The sequence below is a fragment of the Danio rerio genome, chromosome 5 (assembly GCF_052040795.2).
Source record: "Danio rerio strain M-AB ecotype USA chromosome 5, GRCz13ab, whole genome shotgun sequence".
NCBI lineage: Eukaryota > Metazoa > Chordata > Actinopteri > Cypriniformes > Danionidae > Danio > Danio rerio.
The window spans coordinates 74,448,856-74,471,424 of record NC_141025.1 but is presented as its reverse complement, the minus strand read 5'-3'; the positions used below and the strand labels follow the sequence as shown (position 1 = coordinate 74,471,424).

General features: G+C 37.7%; 1 protein-coding gene across 2 annotated transcripts; it reads left to right on the top strand.

Moving 5' to 3' along the window:
- Positions 1-6,190: 6,190 nt before the first annotated feature.
- si:dkey-273o13.3 lies at positions 6,191-21,857 on the top strand. Of its 2 annotated transcripts, XM_087254308.1 has the most exons (9): positions 6,267-6,404; positions 7,777-8,068; positions 8,689-8,904; positions 9,009-12,555; positions 14,102-14,130; positions 15,308-15,469; positions 15,575-15,641; positions 15,737-15,844; positions 18,555-21,857. In XM_087254308.1, the coding sequence occupies exons 3-9, from the start codon at positions 8,774-8,776 to the stop codon at positions 19,320-19,322; spliced, it is 4,812 nt and encodes a 1,603-aa protein (XP_087110434.1). In that variant the 5' UTR covers positions 6,267-6,404; positions 7,777-8,068; positions 8,689-8,773; the 3' UTR covers positions 19,323-21,857. The 2 variants fall into 2 exon arrangements, with proteins under 2 accessions (XP_087110433.1, XP_087110434.1); XM_087254307.1 differs by lacking the exon at positions 7,777-8,068 and having other exon boundaries at positions 6,191-6,404.
- Positions 21,858-22,569: the final 712 nt, after the last annotated feature.

Here is a 22,569-nt window from a genome sequence, read left to right as displayed (position 1 = left end):
AGTCACCGTGAGTTTTTTTAACTAAAAAAAGTTACTCCAATCAATTATTTACAACTTCAGAAATGTATATTTGCAACACAACACAGCTCCCAAGTGCCTCATTTCAGCAGAAAACTATGAGGTTATTATATTTTGGGAACATATAGTCCTTAAATAAACGGCATTGTTAGGCTCAGTGTACTGTACAGCAGAGCTTATTTTTGTACACACACTGTACATCATAGCTTCATTTTACAAATGCTTTTCAACAACACAGCCTAACGAAAGCATCAGAAAGCTGCCCTGATGAACATGCTGAAGAACCAAACGGGTTCAATCAGTTGCAGGACATGTTTCAGTTATTATAGCACGGTTGAAGGAATATTCCAGCATCATGAAACTTTTAAGACTGCCTGAGGACTCCTCTGAGATCAACATATCTGTAGTTTTGTCCCCCGGCCTTCAAGCAAATGTGCTCAAATTGTAAAAATCAGAGTAGTGATTTGAAGAGCTGGATTTTTGCACCGTAAACAAAGTCTATTTCACGTGAGCTGCATTTTGTTTTAAAGATATTCGTCTCATTTAAATGAAAGAATACAAAAATTATAAGTAGCATTGTTTGGATTGCCTTTTATTTCACCAGCATGGACATGCACACTCTGAGCTAGACTTATTGTAAGGATGAAAGAGATGGTAGGGGAACAGTGGGATAAAGGGGATGGGAAGTAAGAGGACAAGCAGTGAACAGTTAGGTAGGTTGATCGGGTGTCCTACGATGATGCCCAGAAACTCAGAGTGGGGTAGTGTCTCTGTAGTAATTTGGTCGAGTGATTTGACCCCCCGATTCCCGAGGAGAGGCAGGGCTCAACAATAAGGACTGCCCGGTGGCCCGGGACCAGCGTGAAAGACGCTCGAGACAGTAGACAGCAGGCCCGGATTGGCTAATCGGGAGGACTAGGAGAATTCCCGGTGGGCCGGTCCGTTTTTTGGCCGCGAGGGCAGGCATCCCTAGCTCCAGAATCTGTTGCTCTCAGCAGGCACACTTTTTAAATTTATCTATTAATTTACTTGACCACAGCCTTTTTACTCATTATTTTACCGCAGCTCTACTCTTTTTATCTATTTTCTCGCAGCTCAGTGAGCAAGATGCAGCCTGCATGAGTCACTACTCATTGAACAGCTGTTGTGGTTTAGTGGATAGCACGTTAGTTTGCGACGCTGCAGATACGGGTTCAATTCTCGTTTGAGTAATATATATTTTTACTTTTTATTGTTAAGACATATAATACTGTTAGGGTTGTTGAACATTTGAAGTTCTAAAGCAGCTGTTTTCTCAAAAAAAGACGTGATAGTGTCATTAGAAACTGATTTGGAAATTACCTTATTTTAATATAGTCAGTCGTGAACTGAGGTGGGCCGGTCTGAGGCTTGAAACTCCAGGGCTGAAAAGGAGTCCCACTCCGGCCCTGGTAGACAGGATTGTTATTGGCCCCTATCGGCCAGTAACGATGAGCACGTTATTTTTTTCATAACCTGGTAACAACCGGTACAGCGAAAAGCTGGCAATATGGTGGCAACATCAAACTATGAGGCTAAAAGAAAACGTCTGTTTGTAAAGTTTTGGAAGCAGACAATTACATGGGTGCAAAATTAAGAAACTGAAAAAGAATTTAAAAAAGAGTTGTCAGTTTGGAAAGCCATTTTTTTAAAAATAATTTAGAATTGCAATAAAATAGCATTACTGCTCTTTCGTTTGTATAAAATCTTGAATTTCGCTCATTTTACATTTATTAACATTTTTAAAATGTTTAAATTGTAGATTCTCAGACATTACTTAAAATATGTGGCAAAGAAATAGCGATTCACTTTTCTTTTTCTATTTTTTGGTGGGGCCAGTAAAAATTTTGGCAGGGCAGGTAAAAATCTCAACCACTGGCCCGATCAGCCCAGTAGAAGAAATCCTTTGCGTTAAACCCTGACAGGGTTTTAGGATTGTTGAGGAAATAGAGGGAGGGAGCGTGGGTTCGAGAGAACGAGAAAAACAGTGCTAGAGAGCTGATCTGTCTTATATAAGTGGTAATTGGTTAAGGAGACAAACCGAGGCATTGTTCCACTGCCGATTCTTTGTTTGCAAGTTTATTCAATAATACAAAATACAGTGCAAATAAAGTAAAATATTGTTTTTGTGGCCATACTGTATTGTTTGTAAGAGTGCACATATATAAATTGTCTGAATACACTGAAATAAAGTCTTGCATGCAGAACTGTTGCAAACCATTTATTTGTGTTGAATTTAAAGAAACAAATTAAGTTTAAAAATGTTCAACTTAGTTTGTTTGTTTAAATTTAGCCCAAATAAATTATTCACAACCGCTTAACGTAAAAAAATTGAGTAAATCCAAGGAATCATCTTTGAATATTTTTTTCAGTGCTGGAAACTGTAGTCACTGTCAGTTACTGTAAACATAAAGAGAAGTTTCTTACAGTTTGTGGAAATGCACGACTGATTATTAGCATCTAAAAAACAAAGATTCATGCAAAAGACATCGCATGATGCAAAAACATTTTAAAGTTATGTGAAAATATAAAACATATGGAAAATATATGGCCTCACAGCAAGAAGGCTGCTGAAAAGTGAATGAATGAATAAAAATATATGGGCGGCACGGTGGCTCAGTGGTTAGCACTGTCGCCTCACAGCAATAAGGTCGCTGATTTGAGTCCCAGCTGGGCCAGTTGGCATTTCTGTGTGGAGTTGGCATGTTCTCCTCGTGTTGGCATGGGTTTCCTCAGGGTGCTTCGATGTTCCCCACAGTCCAAAGACATGTGCTATATGGGATAAACTAAGTAAACTAAATTGAATAAACTAAGTTGGCTGTAGTGTATGAGTGTGTGTGAATGAATGTGTATGGGTGTTTCCCAACAATCGGTTGCAGCTGGAAGGGTATCCACTGTGTAAAACATATGCTGGACAAGTTAGTGATTCATTTTGCTGTGGGGACCCCTGAATAATAAAGAGACTAAGCTGAAAATAAAATGAATGATTGAATAAATGAATATATATGCAACTGCTATAATAAATCTCAATGAAGATACGCTGAAGAATACTGTAAAACAACAGCCATTGACAACCATAATAGCAACAAAAATACCATGAAAGTCAATGGCTTTTTTCAACATTTTTCTGAATATCATCTTTTGTATTCAACAGCAGAAAGAAACTCGCACAGGTTTCTAACAAGTGAAAGTAAATGATGAGTAAATGATGGTAAATTATGAGTTAAAAATGAGTAAATTGTAAGAGAGTTTTTGTGTGAACCATCTCTCATTGTTTCACAAGGCTTCATGATCAATATTTATATCGTCAGTGCTGTGATCAGCTGATGTTTCACATTGTTAAATGGTGGCATGAATGGTGAGACCAAACATGTGCCTGTAAACGTGTATTCTTGTACATTCAGATTGATTCCCAATGACTCCACCCTGAATGAATCCTCATCCCTGGTACACTATCGATAGTGTCGACAAACCAAAGCCCATGAAGCAAAGAAATGTATTATTTATGTGTTCATCGAAAAACTAATACATAAATAAGATGAAGACAAATAATAATGACATTTCCTATATGTGTGATTTTCTTTGGGAAATTGAGATTTATGCATCTCTTGAAAGCTGAATGAATAAGATTTTCTTTCATCTAGTTTTAAGATATACACTAAAAGAATGACTTTTGCTGCTTGTTTAAACTACATATTTAAAATGAGTTGAAACAACACAATTCTTATGTTTTTTGGGAGAGAACTTAATTGTTTTATGTTCAATCTACTTTAATTAGTAAATACGATAAAGTTAACTTAATTGATTTGTGTATGGGTCAACATGTAGGAATTGTTTGGAACCCAGCATTTATTACTGGACTATTTTAGGATGATTTTTGGCTGACAACTACATTCAAAAAATGATGTTTACTGTTTGTTTAACTTACTTATTTAAAATTAGCTGAAACAACACAATTGTTAAGGTTTTTAATGGGGACAATTCAATTGTTTTATGTCCAATCCACTTCAATTTGTAATAACTAATAAGTTAACTTAATTCTTTCATGTTGTCACAAGCTGATAGGGTGGAACCCAGCATTTTTTTTACAGTGAACATCTTCCAAAAGCTGAATAAATAAGATTTTAATGTATGCAGTGTTAGGATATATGACAATTTAAGAACAATTTTTGGACAAAAATTTTTGTCTGGCACACTTTTTTGGTCTGGCAACCCCTCAAAAAAGATGTTTGCTGCTTGTTCAAACTACTTATTTAAAATGAGCTGAAACAACATAGTTTTTGAGGTTTTCGGCGAGGACAACTTAATTGATTTTTGTTCAATCCATTTAAATTAAAGTATTATCTAATAAGTAAAATAATTAAAGTAAAATCTAATAAGTTAACTTAATTCCTTCATGTTGTAATTTTTTTTTTTACATTGAACATCTTCCGAACGTTGAATAAATAAGATTTCTATTGATGTAGTTTTAAGATATACACTGTATTCTATTTCTTTTTGGTAGCTGGGGTGCTGAAAAAAAAGCATAAAATAACAGCATAATTACAGAAATTTATCGTAAAAAAATAACGGCCATTAACTTACAGAAATGTACTTTTAAATAACGACCATTAAGTTAAAAAATTTACCATAAAATAGCGGCCGTTAAAATTGTATAAAATTATTGTAAATTAACAGATATTAAATTACAGAGATTTACCGTAAAATACAGCCACTAAATTTCTGAAATTTACCGTAAAATACTGGCCGTTAAATTGCAGAGATTTACGTAAAATAAAAGCCGTAAAAATGAAAAAGTTTACTGTAAAATTCAGCCATCAAATTGCAGGAATTTACCGTAAAATAACAGCCATTAAATTAAAAAAAATTTACTGTAAAATACCGGCTGTTAAATTTCAGAAATTTACTGTAAAATAACTGCTATTAAATTACAGAAATTGACCGTAAAATAACAGCCATTAAATGTAAAAAATTTACTGTGTAATATCGGCTATTAAATTACAGAAATTTACCGTAAAATAACAGCTATTAAATTACAGATATTTACCGTAAAATAACAGCCATTAAATTTCAGAAATTTACTGTGTAATAATGACAATTAAATTACAGAAGTTTACAGTAAAATAACAGCAATGAAATTACAGAAATTTACCGTAAAATAACGGCCATTAAATAAAAAAATTACAGTAAAGTAGCGACCGTTAAATTTCAGAAATTTACTGTAAAATAACGACATTAAATTACAGAAATTTAGAGTGAAATACTGGTCATTATTTTACGGTAATTTTAAAAAAAATTAATTACAGACATTTACCCTCAAATAGCAGTCAATAAATTACAGAAATTTCCTTAAATTTCTGGTAATTTTCTGTAATTTAACGTCTGTTATTTTCTGGTAAATTTCTGTAATTTCAGATTTTTTACAGTGTAGTTTAAATTTTGGAAATATATGACAAATTTTGGCTGACAACTACATTTAAAAAAGGATAATTGATATTTGTTCAAACTACTTATTTAAAATTCTTGTGGTTTTTTTTGGGACTACTTAACTGTTTTATGTTCAGTCCACTTAAATTTGTAAACTAATAAGTTAACTTAATTCCTTCATGTTGTCATGTTGATGCTTATGTGGAACCCAGAACTTTTAACAGTGTACTGTGAAAAGTGAAATCTTAAACAAATGACTTCAGCTTTTTACAGCTACATGAAATAAATAGCTTCCACTTAATTGATTATGGTTTTCAGTTTTAAATGATCAGAAAAAAACATTCTTTTAGGTATGAGATGTTGAAATCATTCAAGTTGATCCCGTTAGGCTTTTGCTTTCAGTGTACTTACCGAAAATTAATTTTTGAAATATTTACAGTTGTAAATGTACAAGATATCTTTATGAAACAAACTCTTAACTTAGTATTCTAATGATTTTTGGCATAAAAGGGAAACCGATCATTTTGACCCATGCAATGTATTCTTTGGCTACTGACTAAAATTTTTCAGTGCAACATAAAACAACAAGCACGACCAGTAAACAAAAACTTATCCACTATCATGATCATCTATGGAAAATAATCTCCCTTTCAAAAGCTGTTTTAGCTCTGAATTGATGTTGTTGCCATTGCCGCACATATTTGCCACGGGCGCTTCAGACAATGACATAGGAATTATTGACATCTGGTGCTCACACTGTGCTGATGGCTGTTGGAAAATCAGCCGTGTCAAATAAAGGGGCCGGACGGACACGCATAGAAAAGCTGAAAATACCAGAGCTCTCATCATCATCATCACTCCTGAACCCTTCAAGCCTGCAGCTCTTGTCTGGTTTGTTTTATAATACAGTTGGGAGTAAAGAAATTTTTAACCCTTTTAAGGTAAGATTTCGCAATATTACCAAGCTAACTGGCAACAAATTTTATTTTATGGTAATTAAACATGCTAGAGAAATGTATTGCATGCATTAGTATGTTACTTCACTATTAATTATTCAATAAAGATTGATGTACACTGTAAAAAGCAATTACTCGACTTAAATAAGCGACATTACTCAAAAACATGAGTAAACATGTTGATTTTAAAGTGATTAGTCGACTTTACTTAAGAAAAGTGAGTAAACCTGTTGCTTTTAAAGCGATAAGATGATTTTAAGTAAAAAAGTGAGTAAACCTGTTACTTTTAAATCGATCAGTTGACTTTACTTAAGTAAAGTGAGTAAGCCTTTTACTTTTAAAGCGATTAGTTGACCTTTAAACAACTAAAGTGAGTAAACCCGTTACTTTTAAAGTGAATAGTTGACTTTAATTAATAGATGGGTACGCCTGTTGCTTTTAAAGCAGTTAATTTACTTTAATTAAAAAAAGTGAGTAAACGTTACTTTTTTTAAGCGATAAGTTGACTTTATTTAAAAGAAAAATTGTAAACCCGTTACTTTTAAAGTGATTAGTTGACTTTAATTAATAGATGGGTACACCTGTTGCTTTTAAAGCAGTTAGTTTACTTTACTTAAGAAAAGTGAGTAAATCTGCCTTCAGTTATTAAGTAAATATGTGCATAATTATAAAATTAAGTGTAAAAAATGAATGTAGCTAACTCAAAATTTACCGAAAGTTTATTCTACTCATTTGAAAAGAGTTTTTAACTCTGTGTTGAAGGTAATGAAATATAATAAAAATTATTTAATGATAAATAATAAAATATTTTATTACCTTATTACTTCAACTTAAATTGAGTAAGTTTACAGTACTCATATAGATTATTATTTTTAACTCAAATGTTTTGAGTTGCCTTTACTTAATGGGTATTACAGTGCTCTGTTGGTTTAAGTTCACTTCATTTATCAGGTTTGACTTTTCTCAGATTGCTTCATTTACTCAAATGGAACTTCACAGTGCTCATTAGGATTAGTTTTTGACCTTAAATGGTTTGTTGCAATCGGTTTCCTCAAATGTTATAAGTTACCTTAACTTTTTGGGTTTTACAGTGGTTACAACAGGTTTTCTCACTTTTTCTAAAATAAAGTCAAACAGTTGCTTTAAAGGCAACTTATTTACTGACTTTTTATACCTAATTGCTTATTTTTTTATATATCAAGTATTCTTTATATTAGATACTATATATATATATATATATATATATATATATATATATATATATATATATATATAAAATTGCCAATCATGAATTCTGATATTTAAAGGGATAGTTCACCAAAAAATTTAAATGGGCTAAATTTTTACTCTTTTTCAGAACACAAAAGAAGATATTTTGGAAGAAGCTGAAAATGTGTAACCATTGACTTCCATAGTAGGAAAAAAATACAAGTCCACAACATAGGCTCATTCTGAAAACGTAGCCCTATATACATTTCTGGACATCGCAAATTATGTAGCCAGCGGAACGTATGGCCGTGAGGACGGATTTCCTGCTGTTATCAGTTTGCCCAGTGGCTCACTGCATACATCAGAGAATTTAAGACAAAAAGTGGAGTTGACTGTGACTACGGTGTTCAAGTCCGGCAAAGAACAGTTCCAGAATTCAGGTAAGGCAAAAGGCAAAAAATAAATAAAACAAACACGGCAATAACAGGGTGAGAATGTGGTAAAATCTGAAAACGTGGGAGGCTTTTCTTTTTCTGGATTTCTTTTTAAAACTGTCGGTTGGTTCTAGGGAAGTGGGTAGACGGGTCAATTGGTGCTTTTAAAAACACTATCAGGGTGCGTCACTCGATCAGTCAGGCAGTAGACAGCGGCCTCTTGTGGGTTTACATGATACAGCAGGCGCAAATAGCACTCACGAGAGAAGTTTGAGATCTCAAAACTTTGTACACAGAGGCCTCTGGTGGATTCGCAAAAACAAAAACTGCAAAAAACTTTGCACTCTCCATAAATGTATATAGAAGTATACAATCAGAATGAGTCTGGGTTGGGTTTCCATCTTACTTCAAAATATCTTCTTTTGTGTTCATCAGAAGAAAGAAAATCATAAAAGTTTAGACCAAGTAAAGGGAGTAAATGTTGACTGAATTTAAATTTTTGGGGTGAACTATCTCTTTAAATGTTATTAGTTAGCCTTGCTTTTCCACGGGCACAACATTTGTGGATTTGCAACTGACCATGTATATGTGTAATAACTCATTTCTCCCATTAAATGTTTTTTCAGAGGGTGATTTGTAGCTTGGAAATCAGCAAAAACTGCACACAACTGAATTAAACTGTGTTTCTGACAAGAAGCAAGAACACAGGCAATGGCTCACCATCAGATACATCACCACAGTCAACACCATCATCATCCTCACCATCAGCGGCGGCACTCGTCTCATCGCCACCACCATCATCACCACGACACACACCATCAGGAGGACCACGAGGAGAAGAGGTGATTCAGTTATATTATGATATATATGTTACTTAAGCCATGTGCATTTGAGATATCATTCAGCAAAAGGAGTTGAAGTAATTTTTTCTTCACTTTTTATTTAGCATTTCAGATGTCATCAGTGGTCATCATCATATTCAGGAACATTATAACCATCGTCACTCCAAAGCTGACAGCCATCATCATCATCACCACCATCAACAGCATCCACAACGTCAGGACAAACGACACACACCGAGAAAAAAATCTCACTCCAAAGCTTCAGTGACTTCTTCAAACTCTTCTGGGTCTTCCTCTAGTTCCTTGTCAAAGACTTCAAGCTCGTCCAGTTCTGATTCCTCTTCTTCTGAATCCTCTTCCTCCTCCAGTTCCACTTCGTCTTCCTCTTCTAAATCATATTTTTCCAATTCTAGCTTTTCGTCCTCCTCTTCCTCTGGTTCAGGATCTTCTTGGTCATCTGAAACCAGTGTCGAAAATGTCCCTTTGCCTTCTGGGTCCAAGCGAGATATTCGGCGTCCGCAACACTCACAGTCATGTATGGATATCAGCAGAGGCAGGAAAGCCTTTGAGGATGATGAAGATGATGTAGATACAACGCCTTTACTGGATGTTGATTCTGATGACCATCTCAAGAAGTCTACAAGCATGGAAAAGAACATGACCGTCAATGAGAAAAGTGGAGGGACTCTGAAGAAGCGTTCTCAACTACAGAATGAAAAGGGGAATAAGGGGCAAAAACAGAGTCATGCCAAAGGAAATCCAAACATTAGAAAGACCAAATCTATGGAGGTTCTGTCAAGGCGACTAGACCATTCTGGTGTTGGAGACTTGGATGAAAAAGAGCGAGAGAAAAGGAAACAAGAAGCCCATAAGACCTTTGTGAAGGAGAAGATGAAATTTTCAGCCTTTTTGAATGAAATCACTAGGCAGGTGCTCAGCCCATCGAGACTTACATCTCTTGGGGTAACAGATGTTCAGAGGCCTTCGAGCCCTGGGCAGACTTCAACATCTCCAAAAATATTGTCTCCAAAGCCTGAACACAAAAGAGAAAAGAAGTCAAAGATTACCAGAAGTCGCCCGGGAAGCAGTGCCAGCTCCAGAACATCGACTGCCCACTCTCATGTAAGCAAGCATTCACACATCAGTAGGCATTCTCACTCCAGTAAGCGTTCTCACTCCAGTAAACACTCCCATTCCAAAAAGCACTCACATTCAAGAAAAAACTCCCACTCCAACAAGCACTGTTATTCCGAACGGGACCTACTTCGCCAGCAGCAGCAGCAGCAGCAGCAGCAGCAGCAGTCTGCTTCCACGCATCGTCACAGCAGTACAAAAAGTGATACAAGCAATGCTAGCTCTTCCTCAAAAGGTCTTTCATCTGGGACTGAACGTGGCCATAAAGGTCAGAAGAAGCACCACACGTCCCCCAAAGAGCAACATCTCAATCATCGACATTCAAACCACAAATCCTCTCCATCTCACCATCATCACAAAGAAGATTGTCACAGCTCACCTTCATGTCCTTGTTCTCCAGAATCAGAAAACCATCACCATCGTTTCCATCCAGGCTCTCATCACCATCATGCCCATCCAGACTCTCATCATCAGTCCCATCCAGAATCTCATCACAATCATACCCATCCAGATTCAGATCACCATCATTCCCATCCAGTCTCTCAACTCCACCACTCTCATCCAGACTCCCATCACGCTCATACCCATCCAGACTCTCATCACCATCATACCCATCCAGATTCAGACCACCATCATTCCCATCCAGACTCCCATCATCATCATTCTCATCCAGACTCCCATCACCATCATTCTCACCCAGACTCTCATCACCATCATACCCATTCAAACACCCATCACCATCATTCCCATCCAGATTCAGACCACCATCATTCCCATCCAAACTCTCATCATCCTCATACCCATCCAGACTCTCATGACCATCATTCCTATCCAGACTCTCATGACCATCATTCCTATCCAGACTCTCATCTCTCTCATACCCATCCAGATTCTCATGACCATCATACCCATCCAGATTCAGACCACCATCAATCTCATTCAGACTCTCAACACCACCAAACCCACCCAGACTCCCATCACCATCATTCCCACCCAGACTCCCATCACCATCGTTCCCATCCAGACTCCCATCACCATCATTCCCATCCAGACTCCCATCACCATCATTCCCACCCAGACTCCCATCACCATCATTCCCACCCAGACTCTCATCAACATCACTCACCATCATCACATCACCACCATGAAACTCATCATGACCCATCACCTCACTCTCATTCTCCTCATTCAGATTCCCATTATCATTTACATTCTCCATCACAATACCATCAGGGAGCTCAGCACAGCCCAACACACAGCTCTAATTCAGAATTACAAACTTATCATCATCATCACTCACCTTCACCTCCACATCACCACCATGAAAGTCACAATACCTCAGCTTCACACCATAGTTCCACCTATTCAGAAACTACCCACCATCATTCCCATCCAAAATCTCACCGTTCTTATTCACCACCCCCTCCTCTACACCACCACAGAGAGCATGGAAGTATATCTCAACTCTCTACCAATTCAGAAACTCACCATCAGTCTGATTATGAGTCCACTCATCTCAAATCTCAAAACCATCATCATGCTCATCCTAATCACTCCAACCCTCATCGCACTTCAATTTCAGAACCAGAGCTCCATCATTTTCACAATGATCCCCCCACTGAAACTCACCAACATTCTCATAGCGCTTTACCAGTTAACCATTACCATTCCTCTCAAAGAGACTCTCACCATAATCTTCACCACCATCACTTGTCTGATGGTTATCTAAAAAGCCCTGCTCACTCTAATTCGCACCATCTTTACGAAAGTCATCCCAACACACATTTTGACGTCCAAGATCACAGGCTATCACAATCTAAAGGACATGTTTCCCATTTAGAATTCCACCACAGTGATAATAATAATCCTCCAGAGTCTCACCATTTTCACTCAGAAAGTCACGATAAATCTCAAGTAGATACTGATCATTGCACAAATCACCACAAATCTCAAGATTCTCACCATCACTCCTTTTCTCATCACCACTCTAGTTCAGATTCTAACCATCCTCAACATCTCAAGTATTCGGAAACTCATCATTCCCAATTAGAATCCCACCATCACAATTCCCACAATCACAACACATCACTCTCTAAAGGACACCTTTCCCATTTGGAGTTTCACCAACACCACAGTGATCACAACCCTTCGGAATCTCACCCTCAGATTTTCCACTGGGCAAGTCATGATAACCCCTCTGATGAATCAGATCTTTACCATCACCACAAATCTCAGGACTCTCATAATCTTTCCCATTCCAATTCCCATCAAATTTCCAACATAGAGTCTAACCATCCAGAGCACCACAAGCATTCAGAATCTCATCACCATTCCCAACCAGAGACCCAACACCATCATCATTACCACGATGATGATCACCAAAGCCATCTTCGCCACTCTCCAGTTGGCCAGCGATCTACTTCTCCACATTCTACCAAGTCAGATTCTTCCGCCAGCTCCACTATCCAGGATGACCAGTCCACAGTGAGCTACCAAGAGCCATCCTCATTTCCAAAGGTATGTGGCTTTCAGTACAATGAAACTTTGGCCCAATCCCAGTACTTTTTTCCTCTTAAACCTACGCCTTCTCCTTGGCTCTTGAAACAGGAAAGTACGAGGTAGGGCTGAAAGCAGCCACATAATAAAATATCTTTGACCCAGTTCTGGCCCACAAAATCAGCTTTTGCTTTGCCCACATGCCGCAGTGAAATACGATACATGACTAGACCAAGTCTGGCTTCCAGACAAGGGCTAAACATGGACCATATCTAGGCCAAGTCTCAGCCAAGTTACTAAACCATCACTGAGCCTGAACTGGGCCAGATATGATGGTGTGTCAATCATTGCACTTTAGGCATGCTGTGAGCGTGCTTTTTCTAAAAGCAACCTGATTGGTAGATTTTATTTTCTTTATTTGAAAATACTAAAAATGTATTTTAAATGTAGGTCAAGATAGGCAAAACTTACATGGCCCACATATCAATTATTAACATCTGGGCCATATATTGTGTGCCGCCTTAAAGACGGTGCCACTTCTGCCAAATCAGGGCCATGTTTGGCCCACATGCTATATGCTAGTGCCGGATGCATGCCTGCTGTGCAAGATTTATGGCAAATCTGGGTCAGAAGGGGTAGGGCTGAAAATATTCCCCAAAGAAATGGGACACCACTACTACACCTGCACATGTCATTCTGTATGTAATTAAATGCTAATACGTCACACAAGATGTTGTCTGCAATAGTCAATACAAAAGGCACAAGCACAGTTTAAAGTCTGCCTTTTCTGACAGGGTAGCCTAATCTGTCAAGTCATTGGGTATAAGAATGTAAAAAAAAAATAGTGTGGGGCTATCATTAGCTTAATTTAGTTTTTGCTTTAAACAATTATTTTAAAAACCTGTAAATGAACGTCGTTATGAATGTAATAAAACAAAGGTTGTAGTAAAAATGTTGTATTAGTGCTTGGTTGTAGTAAAAATGCTAAATTTGGGTCTCCTAGCCCACATAGGCATGTTTCTGTTTTAGCTGGTGTGTTCAGGGAAATTTCTCATACCCCTTTATTTGTCGTGGGGTCCCAGAAAATCATTGTTTGAAAGGCTATCTGGCTCTTCTGTTACCCTCATGCCTCCAACGAACAGAGTATCAAGACACCTCTACCCCTTCCAGGGGCACCACTGGCTGGTACGGGCCCAAGAAAGTATTTTCAATGGAAGATGGGGTGATGTGTTTCGCGGATCAAAGTAAAGCCCAGTGTGGTGGGTGGGGGTGGGAGTTTGGTTTGAAAGTAAAGGGGGGTTGTGGACAAAAGTGAAGAGGGGGGATGGTGTCGTGAATGAAATAGGTTTTGGTGGGCCCCTAATAGTATCTCTGGGGGCCCCAAAACGACATGGGCCCTAAGAATCTTCCTAATTTTTCCCCCGCTAGCAGCGCCTCTGACCGCTTTATGTAATTGTGAGAAACAGAAATGGGATTGGGTCTATTTACACTACTGCTTTGAATTTTAAAAGATGCATATACAATTCATATTATTTATTAAATCAGATCTGCTTTCATCTCTGCACAGGGAACCCACCCAGAATTGGAGAAGTTAATGTAAGTCTCTTGTTTACTTTCACATTCTTTAGTTTGCATGCTCTTGGCAAAAGTGTCACCTTGCTTTTCTTTTGGATCTGTAAAGATTTATTTTAGCTTCATTAGGATGATGTAAAGCAAAACAGTTTGAGAGGGGAGTTTGAGCTCAGGTAGATCTCGAGAACTCCCCTGCTGTAGTAGCTAATGAACAAATAGGGATTGCTCTTAAGTGATAACTATTTACTAGGAGCATGTCTATGGTGCCGATTTGGATCAGTCAATTAACTTAAGTTGCATGTTTTTGGAAGGTGGGAGGAAACCGGGGAACCCAGGGGAAACCCACGTAAACACGGGCAGAACGTGTAAATAGGGTATTCATAGTGGATTAGGAATCGTCTGATTGGTGAATCATAAATTGAATAATGAGGGACCGGCTGCAAGCAATCATAAGCATGTGATCCTTTAAAAATTTGTTTATCAATAAACTTTACAGTGTATCATACGCATATGTTTTTTTCAACATAGGCTCATTCTGAAAATGTAGCTCTACAGGTATATACGTCTCTGGAGTTTGAAATGTATGTAGCCAGAAGTAAGTATGGCTGCATTTCTTTTTTTAAATGAACATTACAGGGCGGTACGACGCCGTTCCTGTTCTCTGTATGGATGGCCTTTCCGCTGTTACCAGTTTGTCTAGTTAGCTCGTCATGTACGTTGGGTACAACGCGAGTCAATCGGTGCTTTTAAAAACACTGTTAGTTAGTATTAGGAAAGGAGGAGGAAGGGTCAGTCGATTAGTCAGTCAGTCAGTCAGTCAATCAGTCGACAGCGGTCTCTGGTGGGTTTATGTGAGAAGAGCAGGCGCGAATGGCACTCACGAGAGAAATTTAAGATCTCAAAAAGCGTACACAGCGACCTTCGGTGGATTCGCAAAATAAAAACTTCAAAACAAAATGTAGCTCCTGGGACGTATTTGGCACTCTAAATAATGTATATAGAGGTACATTTTCAGAATAAGCCTGAGTTGTTGTTTTTTTACGCACATTTTCAAAATATATGCACATCTTGACTTTCCATTAAGCCTTTTTTTATATGATATTCCAAAATTTGCATACAATTAGATGGATGGAAACATACCTAATGTAGAAGCCTCAACGAGAAGTTCTTGTTTAACTGTTAGTCTATTGGATCTGTCTAGGATGTTACAGGAACAGAATGAGGTTCTCCACCACAGCTTACTGCAGACCACTGTGCGCATGGAATGTATGGGAGCTGAGTTCAAAACTGGCCACCAGCTCCTTGAGTCTGAGCTACAGAGAACTCGCATTGAGCTCACTAGCCTAATGGATCGTTTCACAAGGTGAGACACAGCGGTGAACTGCTGTGTTGTATTATTGGATCACACAATGCATGCACATCAAATGCTGTTTTAGGATTATTGTTTTCTGTTTTTCTTTTTCATCAGACTTCATGATAACTACTCCTGCACACAGCAAACCAACCACCTGCTGGAGAAAAAACTGCATTGCGTGGTAATGCCCAGTTTAACGCTTCTATCTCTTGATTTACAAACACCCAAACTATTTCAAATGCGACTTTATTTTTAATCTGTCTGTTTTTAATGAAGGCACAGAGTATGGATGGAGAGCGTGAACGGCTGAATCAGCGAATCTCAGAGCTCACAGATCAGCTGTCTACAGCAAAGACCACCATCCAGGGTCTAGAGACTATTGATGTGAGTTATAAATTATATTTGTATTAACATGCTACATATACCGCAGCAATGTCATGTCCTTAGATATGTAGACATTCCTTAATAGTACTTATTTATTACCATTCAATTATGTTATAGCTCGAGTAAAATATAAATTGTGTAAATATGAAATACAACCCCGAATCAGAAAATGTTGGGACATTATGGAAAATACAAATAAAAAGAAAGATGGTATTTCTAAATTTACTTTGACTTGTATTTCATTGCAGACAATACAACAAACCTTATTTAATGTGTTCCTAGTGATTTGTATAGTTTTGTTTTCAAACCAAACACACATCACAATTTTGGTTCTTGCAACACATTAACATAAAGGAGGGGAGGTTGGGACAGGAGCAGTTTAGGGCTTGTAATCAGATAAATTGTTTAAATAATGATGTTATTTGAAACAGTTGATGTCAACAGGTGACTGTAATTATGATTTGGTACAAAAGCAACATCCAAGAAAGTTCTTGTCCTTTGGGAGCAAAAGTGAGCAGAGGATCGCCAGTTTGCCAACAAATATGTAGTGAAATGTTTCAAATCAATGTTCTTCAAAGAAAGATAGGAAGACATTAGGATATTTCACCGTCAACAGTGCATAACATCATTAAAAGACTCAAGGAATCTGGAGGAATTTCAATGCATATGCTGAACTGCATCAAGAATCGTCATTCATCTAGACTTGAAGTCTAAATTATTAGCCCCCCTGCTTATTTTTCCCCAATTTCTGTTTAACGGAGAGAAGTTTTTTTTTATTAACACATTTCTAAACATAAGTTTTAATAACTCATCTCTAAAAACTGATTTATTTTATCTTTGGCATGATAGTAGTAAATAATATTTGACTTCATATTTTTCAAGACACTTCTATACAGCTTAAAGTGACAATAAAAGGCTTAACTAGGTGTATTAGGTTAACTAGACAGGTTAGGGTAATTATGTCATGTTTTTTTTCTGACTATCAAAAAATATAGATTAAAGGGGCTAATAATTTTGTCTTTAAATGGCTTTTAAAAAAATTAAAACTGCTTTTATTCTAGCAGAAATAAAACAAATAAGACTTTCTCCAGAAGAAAAAATATTATCAGACATACTGTGAAAATTGTTCTTGCTCTGTTAAATGTCATTTGGGAAATATAAAAAAAAAAATCAAAGGGGGTTTAATAGCTCTGACTTATCACCAGATGGGCTCAGGACTATTTTGGCAAACCTTTGTCAAGTACCACAGTATTTAAATCCACAAATGGCAGTTAAAACTGTACTGTGCCAAAAGGAAGCCCTATGTTAACAGTGTCCATGAGCGCTGTTGACTTCTCTAGACTTGGCGGCATCTAAAATGGACTATTACACCGTAGAAACGTGTACTGTGGTCAGATGAATCAGTATTTCAGGTATTTTTTGGGAGAAATAGATGGCGTGAGAATTAGACTGTCTCCAATAGAGAATGTGTGGCACATTCTAGAAACGTATCCCTATATACATTTCTGGAGAGCAGAAAATATGTAGCCAGAAGTATGTATGGCTGCATTTCATCTTTAAAACAAACACTATGGGGCAGTATGATGCCTTTTCGCGCTTACCAACTAATCGCTTACCTCCGTATAGACAGTTTTCCCTCTGTTACCAGTTTGTCCAGTTAGCTCGCCATGTACGTTAGCAGACTTGAGATGCAGAGCGGAGTTGACCATGATGACAGCGTTCGAGTCTGGCGAAGAGCAGTTCCAGAAAGCAGATAAAGCAGCAACAGAAGCCAAAAAATAAAATAAACAAGTAAATAGCAGGGTGAGAATGTGGTAAAATCTGAAAACGTGATAAAAACAGGCGAGGGCTTTTCTTTTTCTGGATTGATTTTGAAAACACTGTCGGTTGGGTTTAGGGAAGGGGGTGATTAGGTCAACCGGTGCTTTTGAAAACACTATTGGTTGGGTTTAGGGAAAGAGGAGTGTGGGTCAGTCGATCAGTCAGTTGACAGCGGCCTCTAGTGGATTTACGTGAGAACAGCAGGAGCGAATGGCACTCACGAAAGAAATTTGAGATCTGAAAAAGTGCACACAGCGACCTCTGGTGGATTGGCGAAAACAAAAACTGCAAAAACTGAACCTTCTGGAGCGTATTTGGCACTCTCCATAAATGTATATAGGGGTGCGTTTTCAGAATGAGCCTGGGTTGCATTAGTGGTAATTTGTTTTTTTGTAATTTGATGCAAAGATGCTGCAATAAATACATATGAATATGAATACATAAAATCTCACATCTCAAAAACTTTCAAGAATTTAAGAGGCTGTTGACCGTTAAACACGTCATAACAGTCTTGTAAAAAATGTCTATTGCTGGGGTCACCAATCTCAGTCCTGGAGGACCGGTGTCCTTGCAGGGTTTAGCTCCAACTTGCATCAACACACTTGCCTGGGTGTTTCAAGTACTGTATACCTAGTAAGACCTTGATTAGCTTGTTCAGGTGTGTTTGATTAGGGTTGGAGTGAAAAACTGCAGGACACCAACCCTACAGGAACTAGTTTGGTGACCACTGGTCTATTGTCTTGAAATTAATTATTTTTTAAATCATATTCCTTATTTTACTGTTCTTTCGAACAATACTTAGCTCACACTTATGTATTATATACCAAATAAGGGTCTACTCAGAATAACCGTCCCAATTCAATAACGTTTCCATGTCCGTGCGTCACAGGTGACATCAGCGCTACAGTCTGACGATGACAAAACTCCACTTCCAGTCGCACCACCTCCAGCTCAGTTCATGGACACTGATCACTATGACAAAGTCTCCATGCGCGCCGATGACGGCCAATCACTGGGAACTCTTCCAGAGGAGGAGGAATCCGATTGGTCAGAAATGGGAGAAGAGGCGATCTTGAGAAATTCGCAAGGAAATCATGCGAATGCCTCGTATTTCCAGTGGCAGCAGAGGCAAGGCGTATGGGACGGGATGAATCAGTATTCCAGGGGCATCATTGTGGATACAGAGAGTGAATCTGGCGGTGAGGAAAGTAAATGTCTTCCTCCTCATGGCCTACAGATACCACATCTCAAGTTCACCGTACACCCTGAAACCTTACCGGTTCCCATCACTGATGCCAGCCTGGCCCGCTTTAAGCAGAATCCAGATGGTCCAGCCTTTGAGATCACTGAAGTGCGGAGTCTGGGATCTCCCATTCGTGTGCTTTCCGCTAGTCTGGAGGAGATCCACTCGATTGGGCGTCTGGAGCAGCAGGAGCAGGATCATATTGTCCAGCTGAGGAGCAATAAATCCATGATGGATCTCCACCACTCACAGGCTGGCACCAGACAGGTTTTGTATGAGGATGAGATTGTCGGCAATTGGAGAGATGCGAACAGCCATGCTGTAGTAGAGGATATTAACGGGTTGGTTGGTCTAGAGTCTGCTCAGAAAATGCTCAACCACTTTATTCACGATGGGGAGAGCACTCACTTGTGATTAAATGGATTTTTACAAATGTAGAGAGCTATTTTAGCATTTATGGTGGAAAATACGGCGACGTTTGTCAATATGGACAAACCTAACACTAAGTAGAATTTTTTAATTAGATTTAAATGACACTTTAAACACACAATTTACACCCAATGGTTGTGTTTGTCCAAATTTGATCCAATGCTGGGTTCATTCATTCATTTCCTTTTCGGCTTAGTCCTTTTATTAATCAGATGTGGCCACAGCGGAATGAACCGCCAACTTATCCAGCATATGTTTTACGCAGCGGATGCCCTTCTAGCTGCAACCGGGAAACACCCATACACTCTCATTCACACATATACACCAAGGACAATTTAGCTTACCCAATTCACCAAAAGCGCATGTGTTTGGACTGTGGGGGAAACCGGAGCACCCAAAGGAAATCCAAGCCAACAAGGGGAGAATCGCCCAGCCGAGAACAGAACCAGCAACTTTCTTGCTGTGAGGCGACAGTGCTAACCGCTAAGCCATCGTGCTACCTGGGTTAAATTGTTCAACTAAATTTTAATTACAGTTTTTAAACCCAACGGTTAGGTTTTTCCATATTTGACCCAATGCTGGGTTATAACATAACAACCCAGCTTTTTTTTAGAGTTTATACTGCAGTTGTTTTTTTTTTTAAAGTAAATTCTAATTTTATTTTGGTTCTAACAGGTTAATTCACTCCCAAATGCAAACTCTGTATTAAAATTTGTTAGATATGTAAAGATATTTTAAATAACAATTTGGCAACACTTTCATGAATGAACAAAGAACAATTCATGTTAGTTAGTTAGATTACTGCCGATTTTTAGCCCATCATTAATTCTGTTTATTTACATGAGTAAATGTGTAAATCTGAATTTATTTTTATTTCATATATTAAGGTTTTAGTTATGATACTCCGCTGCAGGCCCGTGCAGAGACCGTCTAAAGTGGGGGGGGGACCGAGGGTGTGCCGCGTCGCGGGGGCACTTTTGATAATTTTGGAAGGGCACTTTCTATCCAAGACTAAAAAGGGCATGTGCACTGCACAGGTTGAGCCCTATGTGTGCACGTGCCTGCTCCGCTGGATACTCCCAAAATAATTCTGCAGAAATCCGCAGATTTTTACCAAAATTCTCCGCAGAAATAGCAAAAAACGTCCGCAGATTCCATCTGGCCCTGCTAATTAGGCAAGTTATTGTGTAATGATGGTTTGTTCTGTAGACTATCGAAAAAAAATATAGCTTAAAGGGGCTAATAATATTGACCTTAAAATTGTGTTAAAAAAATTAAAAACTGCTTTTATTCTAGCTGAAATAAAACAAATCAGACTTTCTCTAGAAGAAAAAATATTATCAGACATAATGTGAAAATTTCCTTTCTCTGTTAAACATCATTTGGGAAATATTTAAAAAAATAAAAACAAAATCAAAGGGGGGCGAATAATTCTGACTATAACTGTATATGTATATCTTGTTAGTGAATGCAGTAATTCAGTGTGAATTTATCTTTATTAAGAGTATGGCAGTCAAAGTGAATAAACAAGCATTAGCAATGGGATTCACATGAGATTTTTAGCCTAGTTCAAGTAAATAAGGATTAACCGCCTTCACTTTAATCTCTGCTTGCATTCTTTTAACCTTCAAATGAATTTCTAATGGACAAAACCAAAAAGTCTCTGCCTTTCCTCCCGCTGGATATCTTGTTTGAGTTGGAAACGTTTCTCTTTAGAGAAGTGAAATGGGTTGTAAATGTTTCACAATGACTTTAAAGTTGGTTCAGCGCTGAATATCTAATATCCCATCTTGATTTTCTCTGTGTTGTTGATGTATTCGCCTATAGGAAGCTCGAGGCTCCTCTGACACAATCATGTTTAATGTTGAGATATTCTCTGGGCCCACAGGAGGACGCTTCTTTCTTATTCTAGTTAAAGCAATACTTCTTGACTTTGGTGTATATAATGAAGAAATGCTAGAGAAAGCTGCTTATTAGGAAAATTTATTCGATATTAATCTTACTAGTGCATGTGCTCATGTAGAATTATGCTAATACGCTTACATCTAAAGCTTTGTCTATGATAACCATTGAAGAAATATGAAAATATAGAGAATAATTCTGAATGCTTAAAGGCGATGATGCCATTATATGACTGCTTCTCATGCTCTTTATAATAAAAAATGAAAATAAGTGATAAAAACGTAGGTAATAGAAAGAAATATCCATATATTTTTTATCATTTAACCCATATATTTCACCATATATTTAACATTTAATAGACGTCTGTACTTTTTTCACTGTATAATATTTCTCTTAGTTGTTTTAATGCAATATAATAGATGACATCCACTTAATTGGATGCAGGATGTTGTAATTGAATGTCATTTTAATTTGACATGTTTGTGTATTTGACATTAATAGGATGAAAAGGGACACCAGCTTGTATGAATGCATCTTTGTGTGTAGCCTAGATGTTGATGTTTGTATTATTAATGTCTATAATTAATTGCAAGTTAATAAAAGTAGAAGAAATGTTAATGTTGAGCGCATCTTGTTTTAAAAAGTCATTTCAGTGTGCAGCGAACTATTCCTGGAATTTACAGTATTAAAGAGCACCTATTATGCCCGTTTTTACAAGATGTTTAATAAGTCTCTGATGTGTCTAGTGTGTGTGTGTGTGTGTGTGTGTGTGTGTGTGTGTGTGTGTGTGTGTCAAAATAACCCACACATAATGTTTTATAACTTTTTGAAAGTGTCCATTTTATGCTTTGATCTAAATTGAGTCATTTTGGTGGCTGTCGCTTTAAATTTAAATGAGATTGTGATCCCAGCCCTCCTTTCAAATTTATATTCGGCAGGTATGCTAGGAAAACCCCAATGGCTGATGGCTGCTTCTCACTCAGGGCTGTTGATGCTAATGAGGGAGAGATGGTGACTAATGGGTGGGGCTTTTTCACCTCTGATGACACTTTCAAAGGGAGAAGGTCAATCAAAGTGTTTCCGCTGACAGTTTTTATCAAGTGTGATTATAAACAAATAGAATTAATGTATTTTTACCATTAGACGGCTGGCTAAATTCACACATTGTGACCACAACACACCTTATAAAAGTGATTTTTGCATAATATGTCCCGTTTAAAAGTAATCCGCTTGTTAAGTGTGACGTCACGCGAAGCGGCATTCCATGTCCAAGCGCTCTATTCAACTGTATGGGGAGACTCATGAAATGGTTATTATAAACATTTACAAA

Excerpts from the sequence above, each read along its gene's own strand:
- si:dkey-273o13.3 (XM_087254307.1), top strand. The coding sequence starts at position 8,774 with ATGGCTCACCATCAGATACATCACCACAGTCAACACCATCATCATCCT. Across the intron at positions 12,556-14,101 it reads AGCCATCCTCATTTCCAAAG|GGAACCCACCCAGAATTGGA; the intron begins GTATGTGGCTTT and ends ATCTCTGCACAG. Across the intron at positions 15,642-15,736 it reads AGAAAAAACTGCATTGCGTG|GCACAGAGTATGGATGGAGA; the intron begins GTAATGCCCAGT and ends TTTTTAATGAAG.